General features: G+C 37.9%; 1 protein-coding gene across 1 annotated transcript in view; it reads left to right on the top strand.

The window, feature by feature from the left end:
- The window catches only part of LOC143178988 (pikachurin), a 216874-nt gene that overhangs the window by 166130 nt on the left and 33097 nt on the right, over positions 1-17647 (top strand). The window contains exons 6-7 of the mRNA XM_076377942.1: positions 1851-2052; positions 10260-10404. Of these exons, the coding sequence (XP_076234057.1) occupies positions 1851-2052; positions 10260-10404 (347 nt within the window). The remainder of the gene's footprint in view (positions 1-1850; positions 2053-10259; positions 10405-17647) is intronic.

Below are 17647 nucleotides of genomic sequence, written 5' to 3' on the forward strand. Positions count from 1 at the left end.
ATCCCTTTTTTCAGTAAAATAAAATCTATGTATTACATAGATAACTGTTATTTAGTACCTTCGTATTCTGAAAACAATATACCTACTACTATGACGCATCATTTTTCAATTTTGATATAAAAATACAACTGAAAATTTCACGAAAAAAGAAATTGTCAGATAAATACCTAGATTTTAAAAAATATCAAGTAGTAAAAACACTCAACTAGATCGAAGAATTCAGACGATTCTTTTAGGTATGCAGGAACTTCGATCCTTCTAATATTACATAGAATGTCTTCACTACAAGTGCAAGGTTCCCTAAAGAACGAGAAGAAAGGAAAAAAAGTTTCTAAAGAATGTAGGCAAGCATGATTCATAAACTTTGTATAGTCATGGTATCTCTTCATTTCCTTAATTTCTCTCTTCCTCTCTGCTTATTTTTTCCCTTCTTCCGCAAACACAAGGCGCGTTGCGGCTCATCAAGCAACGTTTTATTATGAGTCCAGCCGTGAAGATCAAGAGAAGTTTCCCCATTTCCGTGTTCCTCGGCCGCAAGTTTTTCCATTCCCTTTGTCGAGCTGATATATCGGGGTCCTTACACTCGCGTGTACTACGAGCAACATCCCTTTTCTGCTGTGTACCACACTCTTCCCTTGACTGATAGTCGGCTTCGTATCGCCCGGAGGTAAAGGATGTTCCTTAAGCCTCGCACGTCCCTAGAATTCTCGATTCTCAGCTTCCTGTCTGCCCCTCTACCGTCCCCTTGACTTTAACCATATTTCTTCGTTTCCTCGGATGCTCGAGGGAGAAGCGTGGCAACACTCTCGTGAAGGGGTTCTAGGCGACTCGTGATTGGCTGAGAGTGTGGTAATTAAAGGGATTTAGGTAATGCAATGTATGTTCACTGCTGTTCAAGAAGACGAGGAAAATTGTGATTTCCACTTCTATGTAGTCTTTGCTCTTTCTCCTATCATATTAGCGCGTAGATATTAATTATAAGTTAAAATCTGTCAGATTAGTACATTTTTATGAAACAGAGGTTTCATTCTAGAAATTCAAAGGACAGAAAAATTTATTCATCTATTCATATCCATGTGATTAAAAAAATTCAGGAAGGTTTCATGCGAAATAAAAATAAAAAGTAAATATCTGAAAGAATATTTAAATTCGTTCATTTTAATCATGTCATTTGAAAACATGAAAAAATGTCGACTTATTGGAACTGACAGCAATTTCAAATAACAATTCAGACATCTCATTATTTTCACGTTTCAAAAGCAGAGAAAGAAACATTCATCAAAAGGATTCCATTTCACGTGGCAAATTTAATTACAGTGCGGAATCTTTCACAAAACAGAATGATAATTTCATAAATTACTTCTCGAAAGAAAAACTGCGACTGTATTTCAGAACCCCTAGTCTATTATTACATATTTTAGACCGTGACACGAAAATTTCCATACAGAATGGGTATCACACTCTTAACGACGCTGTACCTGAAAAGAAGTGACATTATCAAGGAAAAGAAAAAATTGTTCTCTCAACTGACGCGCAGTATAAATTACAATTTATCTACAGAGCATCTTGAAACCGCTCGAAGAACAGGTCCCGCAACTTTTACGTCGCATTAATGGGGCTAGTTTATCAGAGAAGGCTGAATTGCTGTTAAATTACGGCGCGAGCGTTGATAACATCGTGAAAGGCCGAGCTGGTGTCGCGCGAATAATCCACGACGAATTGTACCATTTATCGGGCGCGTTTGCTCGGCCCTCCAACGCGTGTCACGCTCGATGTAAAACGACGATAATAATAATAATAACAATAACGAGTCTCTCCTGCCCTCTAACGATGGTAATTTTTGCTTGCAGAGGCTGAAGTGAGATCACCCCGTTTCACGGGCTCAGGCTGGCTGGCGTTCCCTGCTTTAAAGGCTGCTTACAAGCACGTCCAATTAGAACTGGAATTCCGCCCCGAGGCGTGGGATGGAATTTTGCTTCTTGCAGGAGAAAGGGACGATCTACAGGGTGACTTCATGGCCTTGATACTGCATCACGGCTTTATCGAATTCAGGTAACGATGTAACGTCCATAAATGTTCTGCCTGTTAGAGGGGCGATAATTGTGCAGTGAAACTGGAACGACGTTCCGAAATTTCTTAAAGAGTATGTCGTGGAATTTGAGGGGGTGAATTGGTTTACGTTCATTAGATGCTATTGTCGATAATGCCTCTTGAAAAATGGAGAATAGTAGAAGGTATAGAGGGTATCCAAGCTGAAGCAGGTCATCGAAATATTTCCTCTTTTTTAATAACACGAAAATCATACGTGGCATCACTTTAATGGTTTCGAAGGGAGGATATCGTGGAAGAACAATCTTTTGTGTAGAATCACTTTTTTTTTAGTTTCATAGATTTCTGTGTTATTAAAAGCAGAGGAGATATTGATGGGCTGCTTCAGCTTGAACACTTTCTATAGAATATTAAGAAGTATATTAATTTGAATGATAGAAAACTTATTATCTAAATAATTTTGTATTTATTACTTAACTAGAGAAAAATGCGAGTATAAAATATCGAGAAGGAAAATTAACTGTTATAATGACATTATTATCAACGTTAAATTAATAAATTCTAGCCAACATTTATTATATTTACACACAATTCTCAATTACTAGACAAATTTGCCCGAAATTAGTATCACATTTCTACATTCTACCCACAATTTTAAAAAGTCAATCTAAAAGTTGCATTCACTAACACGAAAATAGAAGAAATATCGTCAAGTATCCAGCGATTCATTTTTCGCCAGCTGATTATTCCTAATAAATCCCCGTCTAATTTTCTACGCCTTATAATTAAGGCTTTCATCACGAAACTTATTGCATATTCATTGCAACTTAAACAAACTTCCCTTTAACAAAGTGATCACAAGCTCTTGAAACTTGTACAGCCTACCGCGCTATTAAATCATTACGAGAGAGCAAATCGTACACGAGCTAACCACCTGATAAGCGTGTTCCTCGATAAAATCGGGGGCGATGTTCGAAGTCGATCGATTGGAACGATATAACGAGGCCGATGTTCTGTGCAAGCCAAGCTTCGTCACGAGCATGCATCAGCGAATTATGCTTGACAACTTTGCTCAACTCGGAAGCAATAGCCCAAGTTTCGCTGAAACTTCATTGCCCTATTAGCGGCAGGACATCAAAGGATTCGCGCGAGACCGCGATTTACTTCGATTTACCGCGAAACACGTCCCGCTTTGTCGAGTGGGTGGCAAAGGAGATCGAGCACGCGATCGGTAAACTTGGGAGGATCTCGTCTCGAAGACGCGCCATCCCATTCTCTTCGCTCATCTTCACACGAATGAAAGCTAATATCCATCGACAAAGGCCAGGATCTCATTCTGTGTTTGCTAGAGTATGCGATGTTGTTCAATTTTGGTCGATATTCCACGTGGATCTCTATTTCTGTCACTATCTGTTGGTTTATATGGATGCTAGTTTAAAGAGATTTTTAAAGATAGTTGTTCACTTATTTAATTGATATTCCTTTCTTGGATAACGAAAAGAATTTTCTCAAAGTTTTATAATATTCATTATTTCGTAAGTTTGTGTGTAGACATTTTTAGATTACTTCTTAGAAGAATTCTTTCTTCTTGAAAATTTCTTTTAGAATTATTAGACTCACAAAACACTATCCCATGTTTGTAAGTCATACTGGTTAATAGAAGTCTGTACGTCATGACTGGGTACATCATAGAGTTGCACTACTTGTTAGGGGATTCCAGCCACAAAGGAGATTATAACTACTTATAATCTGTATTGCAAGACCAACTCCGTACGAGATTGTTCTACTTAAGGGTCTAACCGCATCCAAAATTTTATTGTTTGCGTGTCTGGTCACATACGGGGCCACACTACTTATTCGGCTCCTATGGATAATAGGACTTAACATGAAGAAATAATATATGGTATTCTGTAAAGATTAAACTGTGTATAGAGTATATAACAATCACTACGTCCTTCAGCTATACTACTTATTGGAGGATTTTGTCCAAACTCGAGGTTATACTACTTATTCTCTTACTACAGATCGTACAATTAATATGAGGAAACATAACACGAAAAACTGAATGTCATATGCAAACCATACTATTCAAAGAAAGATTGTCTACGTCTTACAGCTAGACTATTCGTAATTAGAGAATTCTGACTACAATTAAGATCATGCCATTTATATTCTTCACTATACGTCTAATTACGACTGAGACATTTTCTTTATAGTACTTCTAAACATGCTTACCAATGATTCTACTTTTTTGTCTGGCCATATACTGAGCCATACTACTTATTTCTCTTGTATTCATAATACGATTATAGGAAAACATAAAAAAATAAATAGTAAGTCTCTACGATGTTCATCTCAATTCAAATCCAGTCATAATCCCCATTCGCTGTGTAAATAAATTTCAGCCCACGTCTCGTGCAAACTGTCCTGAAAGCAAGATACTGCGCAGGTGTACCTCGTCGACGATACTCTTTGCCACCGCTGGTGTACGAAAACGACGAAGTCTACCGAAGAACTTTTACTGGAGACTTTATTTCTCTAACGTACCAGCGAGAGTTTGACGTGGTCATTAATTAAGAATTCCAGCCAGGAGCTAATTTTTCGTTTACAGCTTAACAACCCGTGACTGCCAGCGAACTAGCGATTTATGAATCTGTGAGCCTCCTCGTTGGAGCGAAAGCTTCGCCGTTAACATTTTCAACGTAGACTGTAGCTCGTTTTGCTAATAGATGTTATTCGCTGAACTTTCCACTGGACGCGAGCGTAAAAGATATTTTGATGAAGTCTCGTCGACGACCATATAGCGGAATTTTTTTCAGGAAAGTCAATTTTATGGGAATTTAAATAGTATGAAATTAACATTGGAGAAGGTTGTTTGGAATATATGTAGGTAAAATTTATACTAAATATAGAGACCTTTCAGAGTGGTAAATTATTTCTAGTTAATATACGTGTGATGGTTAGTCTTTCAGTATATAAAATATTGCGCGTAGCAAGTGAAATTTAATTTAATATTTGAGAATCTTGTTTGCTTACTAAAATTGTAGTACCTACTAAATTCAACACTGAATATTAAAATGAAAGAGTTTAGATGAAATTTCGTAGTCAACATATGGACTACTAAGCATGATAGTACGAATTATGCGCCATCTTTAAAAATAAAAAAGAAAGAAAGTGTAATTATAGTGTTATGATATATATTTTTATTCGCAGACAATCATGGAAAGAATTTTTTCAACCATCTACTAACCCTAAGCTTCTGACTAACAATCTAACAATTTTATGTATTCTAGTAACTGTCAATGTATTGAATAACTTTCATTAGCACCTCTATGAAATTTTAATATTCATTGACTTTTCTGGGTATGATTTGATTCTCCGAGACAAATTGGGTAATGGGACAAATCGATACGAAAGTGAACGATTGCATTTGTATCAAAATTAACAAAACGAGAAATTTGAACAGTGTTCTTACTTAATTATCGAAATATTCTGCTTGAGACGACCGAAACACGGTTTCCATGGAAATTCTCGATTCGAGCTGTTCCCGTAATTTATTCAATACTGACCGAGATAATTGCTCATTGTTCCTCACTCTCGTTCCCATAATTCATTGATCGAACGATTTATCGTTTCATCGATCGATTACGCATCAACGCGGAAAAGTCATACGTTAACGAGCCGAAGATCTGTGAAATAGAACAAAAGCTTCGTTACGATTCAAAACTGCAGCAAAAACTAATTGAACCTTGATAAAGAGCTTATACCAGAAAAGCAAAGAATAAGCATCAATTCTACAAATAACGGTAAAAAATGTATCTTCGTTGTGAAACAACATCCACTATGCAACGTTGTCAAAAGGAACGAGCAGTCCCATTGTCTCTCCCTGGAGACACGTCAATCATTCTTTGCGAAAGAAAGAAATTTCGTTCAGTTTCCGCTGTTGTCACTAAATCGAATAACGCTTAAAAATATTTAAAATAACAAATCACTCGTATATATCCATGACGTGTTCGAGCATCGAATAATCTGTAAATCAAATTTGGCTGTTGCGATGAGATTGCAGGGAAGCCGATTAGCAGGCTGCAGATATGCGACACCGGAAATCATGAAACGGAAATTCAATTCCAGGCATTGTTATCGTACACGTATGCGAGGCTAATGCTTCTTAAAGTTCCCGACAGAGATCAAGTAGAGCAATGTACAGAGATTAGCCATCTTCCGTTCGAAAGTCGTTTAGGCTCGCTTAAAAGATCCCCTAGCAAGAGGAGAGCCAAGAAAATAATTAAGGACTAGCCGGAGGCGTGCAGCGAGGTCGTGACCCTGACCTTCTTCGGTCTACGCTTTTTCGTAATTCATCACCCTTCTGCGAAGACCGCACTTGACATTTTCACCGCTGCAGTATGAGACTATGAAAAAGTCACGTTCAGAAGTGACTGGTGATTTTGAGTGCAGTAATCTGTAGCGATTATAAGTATGGCAAATTAGTTGTTAACTCTTCTTTAGCAATAATTTTTTTTACTAACACTGTCAACAATCTGATTCGCTTATATCCGCCACGATTTTTTAATATTCTAGGCTTTTAAAAAATGTATAAAAAATTGTGTGTTAATTTTTACAATTTGTATTTCTAGGATATCGTTTAGATTTTCGTTAATAAATGCTACACAGTTTTTCTTTTAGTTTCTTTTTAGTTTCCACAAAGAACAGCATTATTTTCAAGTTTTGAAATGTGTCAATTATTGTAGAATTTTTCGGTCTTTAGAATCCTAGGACCTTAAAATTTAAAAATTCTAAGCTCATAAGATTCTGAAATATTATAAGCCTAAGATTTTGGTACCAAAATAAATCTTTGAATTTTAAGATTGATTCTGAGATTGCGTGACGCTGAATCCTCCAATCCTGAGATCTTAATACTTCTGAATTCTTGAAATTTTAATATTTTTGAATCTAGGATCTCGAAATTTAGAATTCTAAACTCATAAGGCTCTGAAATCTTATAAGCCTCACTTTTTAATATCATATGTGTTTGTAGCTATTTAAATCTTCGAATTGTAAGATTGATTCTAAGACTATATGTATAATACCTAATCCTCCAATCCTGAGACCTCAATATCTCCAAAATCATAGACTTCCAAGACCTCAAAATATATCCCAATGTTCTCCCCAAAAAAAGCATCCCATCATATTCCTCCTACAGCAACATTCAAGGGACACCCAGAAAAGGAACGAGGAAATCTAAAGCCCCAGCTCCCAATTTCCGACGGCTCCAATCGCGCTGCAAGAGGTCATCGGTTAAACGATTTCAGCTCTCGATACACTGGGCTCCGTCGCGCGAGCGGAAAGGCGTAAGAGAAAACAAGAAGACAGGGCGTGGGTGCGCGTCAGACAGCACGGTTCCTTTAGCAGAATCTTTTGGCCACCTTCCAGGACCCAATTTCTATTTTTGTCCGATCCCCCGTTTCTAGGATATTACTTCCGTTTCGAACACGACGCCCATCCGCGCGTGGGGTGGCCCATGTAACCGTAATGCGCGCATCCGTGTACGTGAAAGTGATTCTTTGAGCTCTCGACGCGCTGGATCCGCCTCGAAAGACATCTCTCCCCAGCGCCAGCCATCCTCCCTACACTGCAACGAGATACGTGTACGCGGCTTAACCGAAGAAAAGGCTACTTGGATTGGAGATAGGTAAGCCCGGAAACTCGGTCGGCGAGATTTCGTACCGTTCGCTTTCAGCGAACAGTAACTACATACGCCTCTAGGATAACGCTGAAGCCTCCTTTCAAGGTAGACTCGTTCGCACAGAAATTCCATTTTGAGCGGAATCTTCGGTATTTTCGGTGGAGAACGTGACCTACGCGTGCGCGGGACCGATGATCATTCCTGGCTTGAATTATGGTTATTTGGAGCGGAATCGCTGATAAGGTTTAGGCTTTGTGTAGAATAAATTGAGGAACTGACTTTATGGAAAATACCGTGGTTTTGTTGTGTACTCTTTGCTGCAAGATGGTGACTCTAGGAATCTTATTTAACCTTAGTTGGAGAAGTTGGCAGGAAGTTAAGACTGTTGGAAAAGTTTATAAAGCTCTTAAAAATTGTAGCTTTTTCCTTGAATGCGGAAGCAGGAAGCTGAAGAAAGGATTAAAAGATGTTTCTCCCGTTTCATTGTAGCGTTGTTTTATATTATTCTATGGAAACTTTTTTCAGTCTGTGATTCTAAATCGGTAGTATTTACTAAATTTTCAATAATGAAATATTCAAACCTTCAAGTTATAAATTAACAAACTTTCCAATATTCAAAAATCTGTATTTCTACACACATGAGTGTGTAGAAACATTTGGTAAACCAAGTCCATTTCTAGGCCCAAGGGCTGAAATTAATAAATATATATACATAATACTATAAACTACTTCGAATACTATGTTAAAAAATGAATAATCGTAATTTCTTTGTTAGTTCACCTAAAAAAAAATAACAAAAAAGGATTTGGAGTAGTCTGGCTCTCAGACACAAAACTCCACTGTACCTGAACCTCGAGTTAACTTCAAATAAAACGTAACTGAGGGTGCAGAAATCAGCCATAAGCGATTTCTTAACATCTCTAATATCTCTTCTATATTACAAAATGCTTGGCAGTCCACAGACTGCTCCAAAGATCGCAGACACAACCACCCAGCGATACTTAGAAGAATACCAGGAGAGCTCGCAGAAGAACTCACGAGCGTCGTGACTCCGCGCCTAGGAACTCGCGGCGCGCTATTAATTACGCATGTACTTCGGTCGCGCAGAATTTACAGCGCGCTCGGCGTAACTCGTTAAAATTTCTCGTTCCCATGTCGTTTACCCCCGACGGTGATAATTACCGCAACTTGGAATTCAACACTCGGCTCGTGAGCACGCTCTGCGAGGAACTTTCCGTCTTTGCGTACAGCCCGCGCGGAATGGAACCGAGGACGATGGGAAACACGCCGAAGAAGGAGAACAAACGACGAGGTGGATGACTAATAGCTTGTGTATAAATTAATGGAAATCGATGAGACGTCGGCCGCTCGTAGCGCTGGTACTCGTGTCGCGAAGAACTGACGGATCGAAGTGTTGGCTAGTAAATTAAGTGCGCGTAATTGCGATGATCGTTGCTTAATGGCGGGCGAAAGTTAGTCGGTTGCATGACAACGTGATAAACTGGAATCCTTGGACGATGGCAGCGACCACTTCCCTGGATTTAGCCGAGTGCTCTTAATCATAGGCGAAGTAATTAGGCAGGATAAGTCTCGAGAGAGGAAATTTAAAACTTCCCTTAATGTTTTTATGACTACAGTGACGTAGCACTGCGCCCTGCAGGTTGTAGTTGGCAATTGCGCGTTTACCTATCATCCATCTTATCGCGGAGGGTGGAGACTGCGATGAGAAAAAGTCTGTGTTGCTGCTTAATGGGGACAATTGTTTTTTTTTTTTTTTCATGATCTTGTTATGAGAAGTCTCTTCGGACTGCACAGTAGCAAATGAATCTAACTTAAATACGCCTGCGTCACTTTTACAGATAAATGAGTTATGCTGGTACTGTATCATTTTTTATTGGGTTTATAGTTAATGGATGTTAGCAAGTTTTAGGACAGTTAAAATTAAAAGACCGTGGAGGGAAATAAATATACAGGGTGCCCAAGCTAAAGCAGTCTATGTAAATATCTCTTCTGCTTTTAATAACACAAAGTTTAAAAAACTAAGAAAAATAATTCTTTCATGACATTCCTTCTTCAAAACCATTTAGATTATGCAGTGGCATTAAAAAAAGAAGAGACATTTAGGTGGCCTGCTTCAGCTTAGACACTTCGTATAAATATTCTCCGACGAGTACTCTCCCTGGTCTGAGAACCAGAATTTTAAAAAATCATATTTCTTTTAATATTTTTTCAGTATTGAGATATTAAAAATTCAAGATTAAAAGAATTATATTTCAGTGTTATTAATAAATATAAATCTGTATCCTAACTACCCTTAATCTTTATCTTATGAAGTTTGAACTATTTCATAAATTAATTCTTCGAATTGTTAAAAGTAGCAGTACTTTTAGTATCCATATCATAAATCTCGGTCTTTTAACCTTTGAGAACTTATCGAAAAAATGTTCCAAACCCTCTCGAGTCTGCCCACGAAAAGCTCTATTATACCAAAGAACGACATCGACGTAATCGTTCTATTTGTTCATAGGTTCGATTGCGGTAGCGGAGTTGGTACCGTCAGAAGCACGCAAACGGTGAGGTTGAACGAATGGAACACCCTGACCGTCTACAGGCACAGATGGGACGCTTGGATTCAGCTGAATCAAGAGAAACGTGTGGAGGGAAGATCGAAGGTAAGGGCACTTCACTCCTTTGACGTTCTTCAATCCTAGGATGACGTGTGGGTGTTTGAAGCTGCAGGAGAAATCTAGCCTCAATAAAATCGAGTTTCGAAATAGATTCTTCAAACTGGATAATGAAAAATTCAGTAGTATATTCTTAGAACGAAATTATTGAAATTTGTCGGAAAGTAGAATTTAAGAAAAATTTCTAATATATTAGGTTCTGCTATATGATGTTTCTTATAGGAACTTCAATTTTTGGATTTTATTATTGTCTTATTAAATATATTAATAACGATTGGTCCTCAAAATAAGACCAACCTTGAAACGTCTCAAGTGCGTCTGAATTTGGACTTATTCTACTAACTTCACTATGTCTGACCTAGCCAGTGTATGTCGCGTCAGTAGAATAAGTCCCAAGTCAGACACACTTCAAGCTCATTTTAAACATTTCTTAAAAACAGATAATAACTAAAAAACGAAGCCTCAACACAGAATTTTGTCTTCTCTTAGTACGTAGAATTATCTTTTAAAATTGTTGACACATCCTCGAACACCCTGTACTTGAAGAAACACTTAATTTCTAAACGACTCACATTGCTTTCCCTAATTCTAAAAAGAAAGTAGAAATAAGCAGTACTCTCTACAATCTCTTCCACTCAAAAATTCTTATATTGCTTGGTCAACTCCATTCTCAAACTCCTCACAAATCAAAATCCCCACCGCCCCATCTCTCCATCAACATCTCACAATAAATTCCTCCCCGCCAGAGACAGACTCCTAAAAACATATTCGAAACGTTCGTGCTCTAATTTCATGAGTGTCTTTAAGTCCCAATTTCTCAGGCAGAGAAAGATACTCGACTCGCGGGGGGCGACGGGAGTAGCATTCATGGCGAATTCGTTTCCCTTGACAGTAATTTTCTGGCAGCGCTGCTGTTGGAAAAAAAGGAGGCATCGTCGTCGACGGACGGTTCCCTTTAAAGCCCCAGGCCAGCTCGCGTCTTTAGAGACGGGGCGAATCTTTTCACGAACGGTTCGCGTATATTCTTGCCTCGGTGCACGTCGACGTCATCGTTATTCACCTGCATGCAATTCCGTCCGCGATACGCGTTTCTGGAGGAAACGTTATTTTCCGAGGAAATCGTCCGTTTAATGACGAGTACGAACGAGAGTCTGGCCTGTGATTATATTTTCCCGCGACACTGACGCGACGGAACGAATTTCACCGCGTTAATTGCCGCTCTGCTCTCCGGCGACATAGATTCTTTTAATTCGATTAGAAAGGCATTCCCGCTACCATCGCGTCGACGATGAATTTTTCCATCGCGCCGTCGAACCGGAACCGCTCGAGGGGACGAGCCGAGTACCTATTAAACAGAGTCGTAAAGAGAAAGATATTTTTCCGATAATGCTTCGTATCCGTTTTACGATTTTCTACGGTAGACAGATTTTGCGACCGATAAGACGATTTGTTGCATCGTTCGCGAACGAATTGATGGATCCACTTTGTTTTTCATTTTGTCGCACAGGGAGGGGCGAACTGTTTGCGCGGAGTTCATCTGTCGGGCTACAGGTTGCCAGGGTGCAGTGAAGGGGATAGAGAGACGGTGTTTATTGTTATTGGTGGTTCGGTTATTCGTAAATCGATTAAAATGCTGACGGTGATTAGGAATCAGGAAAAATTGATTTACCCTAAGTATTAAGTGAAACAAAAGAATGGCTAATGGCCGATTTCTTCACTTCCAGTTACCTTCTAGTTACCTTTCAGTTACCTCCCAGTTACCTTCTAGTTACCTTTCAGTTACCTCCCAGTTACCTTCCAGTTACATTTAACTGGAGGTTTAAGTGCAGTGAGTCTCATCGGTTGGTGATTCTTTATTAGGCTAGTTACGTTACATTGCTTAAAATAACAATATTAAATTGCTGCACCAAAATCGAATTGATAGATTTTTGAAGAATAATCATTTAAGGTAATTGACTCAGTAGTTGGTCACTTCAATAAACAATAAGATAGCGTTACTTGAATTTTCTCAAAGTGATCACACAATAAATTTAAATATCTCATTATATCATATAGTAAATAAGTACCTTAAAATCATTATTTATTGAAGTAATCGACTACTGGGTATTGATCGAATATCGAGTCAACTATCTTCAATATAACTACTAAGTTCTTTTTTATCAATAAATATTATTAATTTAAATGGTGTAAATTTCTTTCTCTTCAGTTCAGCTACCTTATTAGCTAATATTCATAATTTTTGCTTTGAAGCAAACTTAACTTTCATATTTTTAAGATGTAACTAGCTTAGAGAATTGCGAGTCGATGAGACTCATAGCATCTAAACCTCCAGTTAACTTTAACTAGAGGTGAAGGGATCGGTCATAAATCTTCGTTGCGTCTCGTTTGTTAAATGAGAAGAAAAAAGGGCAAAAGCGAAGGAGGACAAATACAACGTCGACACGTGCGTCGTTAAAACTGTCTGCTAGCCTAGAATAAAACCGAGACAAGTGGCAGCGTGATTAAAACAGAGCGCAGCGCAGTTAACAATAGGATCTTGTGCATGTGTTTGTTGGTGAAAAAAGATCTAGCTTTGCTAAGCCACGGGAAACGCGTGCCAGAAAATTTCCAATACTCGCGTTGGAAAATGAGATATTATACTTTTAAATTTGACAGATCTAACTTCTGTGTTACATTTCACCTGGAACCTGCAGTTTGATTTAGAAATTATCAAAATAGGATGACTTGATTTACCATACCCATTCTAATTGTAAGATAAAATAACATAAGTCGTATATTTATATTTCCAAGATATCAACGTTCCAAATTCTGAATTTTAATTCAATATTTTTATTATTTGCAAGAGAAGAATTTCAAAATATGAATTCTATTTCGTTGCCTTCAGTTGCAGCAAAAATTCCAATTTTTCAAAGTATGATTTATATCCTTTTGCCTTACGACCACAGACATAATGTTCGAAATCATTTCACTGGAATCACGAAGGATCTCCAGTTAAAGCTCATTTCCCTTCGTGTCAACCACAATTGTTAATTTTACAATCCCACAGAAGCCAGCATTGAAACGCCACATGAACTTCATTTATCCAGCAGACTTTCGTTCCAGCCACGTTGGACAAACGGACGAATTTAATTTCATTGCCCAATGCGCGCACGTACAGGCCTGAAGACGCTCACGCCCCCAGAAACGTCACTCTCCAGCGCATTCGAGACAGCTTCGCTACGTAGCCTAGTGGTAGCGTGACTTAATGCGCTTTCATCCGTCCACGTTTATAGCCCACGGCCAGACGTATAAAGACAGATGGCCAGCGTTGAAAGTGATGAATAATCGAGCCACGCCCGCGTGGAACCGACCGCGTCAGCCGATGTGTAATCAGTGAAATGAACCTCGTAAAAGTAGCCCGATAGCTCGATCAAGGAAAATTTCGCCGTGTCTCACGACATCGCGCCACGTTGTTCATCGATTTTCCCCTTTTGACGCCCCTTCCACAGAGAGCTAATTCAACCCTAATTTACGCGCGTCGTCGCAGAGTATGTAGGTCGAGCCATGACATTCGTCCCCTGTGTGTGATTTTATTAAAATTTTCGCGATACCTGCATATTTCGCGCGACGGGAGCCCTTAGTTAATTAAGGCCCCGCGGATTAATACGGCTGGCACGTTACAGAATGGACGGCGAAATTTGCTTAATACAGTTTACATGACCCACTAATTACGGCGATGCGAAGAGGGATGCGCTTTTATGTTGTTAATGAAGCTTTCTTAGCATTCTAATACCCTTTGGTAGGTAGTTTCCCTTGTTCGGTAGCTGAAATTTCATTGTGCTACTTATTTAAGGGAAAAACGATAGATTTCACGTTTTGAGATGGATAAATTATGGTTAGTCAGCGTGATTTCATTATTATTTAATGAATTTTGCTCGGCAGGCGATTTCATAATGCGTTTGGGGTAGCCGTTAATGAAATACTCCAGCGACTAGATCCATTGTGCATAGTTAATGGCTACCAAAACTGTTTACCTAGATGTATTCATCGTTATTGTTAAATTAAAGGTTCAAGCTTTTAGCATATTACGTTAGCGCATTAACATATCTATACGTTAGATCAATGGATTAATTTAACTTACTACTTGCTACATATATTTGCATAACTTAGTATAACGAACTATATTGTTGGGCATCAATACAGCAAAAGGTCCTCAACATATTGTGCTATATCTTGTATGATATATTATATAATTTTAGATAATGTAATTCTTTAAATACCCACGATGTTTCTAGAAATAGCTTACTTCACAGATCTGTGGAGTGTTCGGTCAAAAACTCTGACCTACTGGTAACCTGTCCTGTTCGCTACAGTGACAAATGCACTGTCTATGAGAGTCTTAAGGGGCTTCCAAGCCACACACACATTCTCGAACAGCTGGAAAGCCCAGGTCAACCACCTATTTCAATGTATCTGTCTCACCGATATACACAAGTTATTTTCCATCCTAAAATTGTACTGTTAACTTTAAATGCATTAATGCAGATTAAGAATTTTATCCAAATCATTTTTACGTTCCATTTAGACTTCCCTACGATCTCCTAGAATATTTCAACGCAAGTATATTTCTTAATATTTGTACATTACATAACCTCACTAGTTCAAGTTCTGGGACAAGTTGACAGTAATTAAGCGCGTTTTATTACAGCGCAACGTCGTTTTCTTTAAATTACACCGAGGAACTGGCCGGCGTTTCGTTCTCGAATTAAAACTCTTTAAAATCTCCCTACTTTGCCAAACCTCTCGCTGTCCCTCTTAGTTGCCACCATTTCCCTCTTCCTCTCGCCCTTTTTCGTTCCGCTCGCGCTTTCTTCCTCAGCCTCTCTCATAAGACTTGCAAATTGTTTCGGAATAAGTTAGCACGCCGCCTGGGAAGAAGGAGAAAGAGGCGCTACTTCCTTAGGAGGAAGGGGAGGAGTGCTTTCGAGTGGTTCTTTAAAAACAGCTAAGTTCGTCCACGAGCAAGTTCCGCGAAACAATCGGAGCGGATATTGTCTGTCGCGACGTGGAATAGGGGAAAGAAATCTTAAACTCGGCCGAGAAACCGCAATTTTCCGCGTGCTGCTGAGGGGACACTTATCAGCTGATAATTGACCTTTCTGCCGAGACAGCAACCATCAGTTCCTGAATATCAAGTCAATGCTGCACGAAACGACCATCTAGATTCCATTTTTTGCTATTTCTTGACGAAATATTCGAGAAATTATTTTTCTTTTTTGTAATATTATTTTCCTTTCCTTTTTGCTTTCAGTTTCGTTGTTAGTAAGAATGAACTGAACACTATTTATAAAGTTATAGAGCTGATAATGAGGGCCAGGATCGACGAAGTTTTCTTCTGTTATTTTTCAATAGGAAAATAACTGTGATAGGAAATTTCTTAAGAAAGAAAAGTCAGTAAACTGACATAACTTAATGTTGAGAAAAATGGACCTGAAATAGTTTGACTCTTAAGTAGTGACTTTTTAGTGTATGGAAACACTTTTGAAATTAACAATTTTCAAATCTTATATAATTTATAACAAATTCAACTACTCCTGGCATAAAACTATTTGCCAAAAGTCAGAGGTAGCAACTTTATATAGAATAAAGTAATCGTATAGGTACATTTAAATTCAATCCATCTCCTTTCTCCAAAAACCCAAGTTTACTCAAAATGAATACTAGAACCCGTAGACTATCAACAAAAGTACATACTTGTAATAGAAGAAAGAATTACAGTGAATTCATAAAACAATACATTATACCAACAACTGAGTTCCTACAAATCTGAAGCACAATAAATTCTTTAAGTAATAAATTTTTCCTGCAGCACTGAGGTTTCAATTATAATTCGTAACTGTGTACGAAGAAAGCCAGAGAATGTGACAAATAAGTTTTTCAGACTTCGAACCTACTTTATATAATAAAGCAAAGTATAATAAGGAAGGGAGTTGCTCGGGATACAAAGCACGTTCCTGCACTATCTAATTTTCTCGACTTTGTAACGGGTCAGAGGATAACCAGTACTCTTTGCAGCTGCTTCAATACATTTCTTTATTTTTGCATCAAGTCAACGTGGGAAAGAAAATAAATTCATTAAAAAATCCGCTACTCCAACAATTTAAATAAAAAGTACGCCGTTACGTTCTATATCACGGAAATTATTGTATATTCTATGGAAATGGACAAAGAAGTATTTTTCCAAACAATGCTTTGGTCCAGGCCAAACACCCTTTATTAATATTTAATTAATTATTCAATACGCTCTACATTCACTCATTCGTATCGTTTATTCCCTCTTTATCCGATCGTCTCATTTGTTTCGTTCGCTTCAATACGTTTCATTTATTTCACTCCTTCCACTGGTGTCATACGTTTCATTTATTCCATTTTCATTTGACTTCATTTGATACGTTCAGTTAACCCTTTGGTATGTGAATAAGCGGTGAAAGAAATACTGTGTGTGATAGTAAAGTAAACGATTGCAACGTGAAGCGAGAGTAATTGATATTAAAAGACGATTTATATACCATACGCGTAAGAATTATTTTATTAAAAGTGCCGATCGAAATAATGAAGATAACAGTGTAAGCTATTTAATCGTATGAACTGTCTCTGACTTTACTTATTCTATTGACTTATTCTACTGACATTACTGAGTCTGGCTACTGCACGCCAGCAGTAGAATATGTCCTTAGTCAGACACATTGTACGTGATCTTTAGACGTTTTTGCACCATTTAATAATTCTGAAATAAAACCTCAAACGCTATTTTGTCTTGATTAATATTTATCTTATATATTCTTGATTTTCTTTCTACTATTTTGGCATGTAGAATCACTCCTTAAAATTTCTTTCACTTGCTCATTTTATTATTTTGACGTGTGAATTCACTCCTTAAAATTTGTGTCACTTGTTGAACACTATGTTTGTGTATATAGTGTGTTTCAAAACAGGTGATGTAAATGAAAGAAAGATAGTTTTATATTTGTTAAAAACTTTAAGGGTGCATAGAGTGAATGGAACACTTCCAGTTCACAGTAGATAAAGTCACTGGTTAGACAACGAATATTTTTCTTCTATCCTATACCCCTTAAGTACTCAAAATTATCCCTTTGAATATTTGTACCCAATAAAAATTCAAATTCAATCTTCTCAAAAATGTAACTCGATGCAGAAGAATTTATTATACATTTCATATTATCCTCTTCTA

The sequence above is a fragment of the Calliopsis andreniformis genome, chromosome 5, assembly GCF_051401765.1.
Source record: "Calliopsis andreniformis isolate RMS-2024a chromosome 5, iyCalAndr_principal, whole genome shotgun sequence".
Lineage (NCBI taxonomy): Eukaryota > Metazoa > Arthropoda > Insecta > Hymenoptera > Andrenidae > Calliopsis > Calliopsis andreniformis.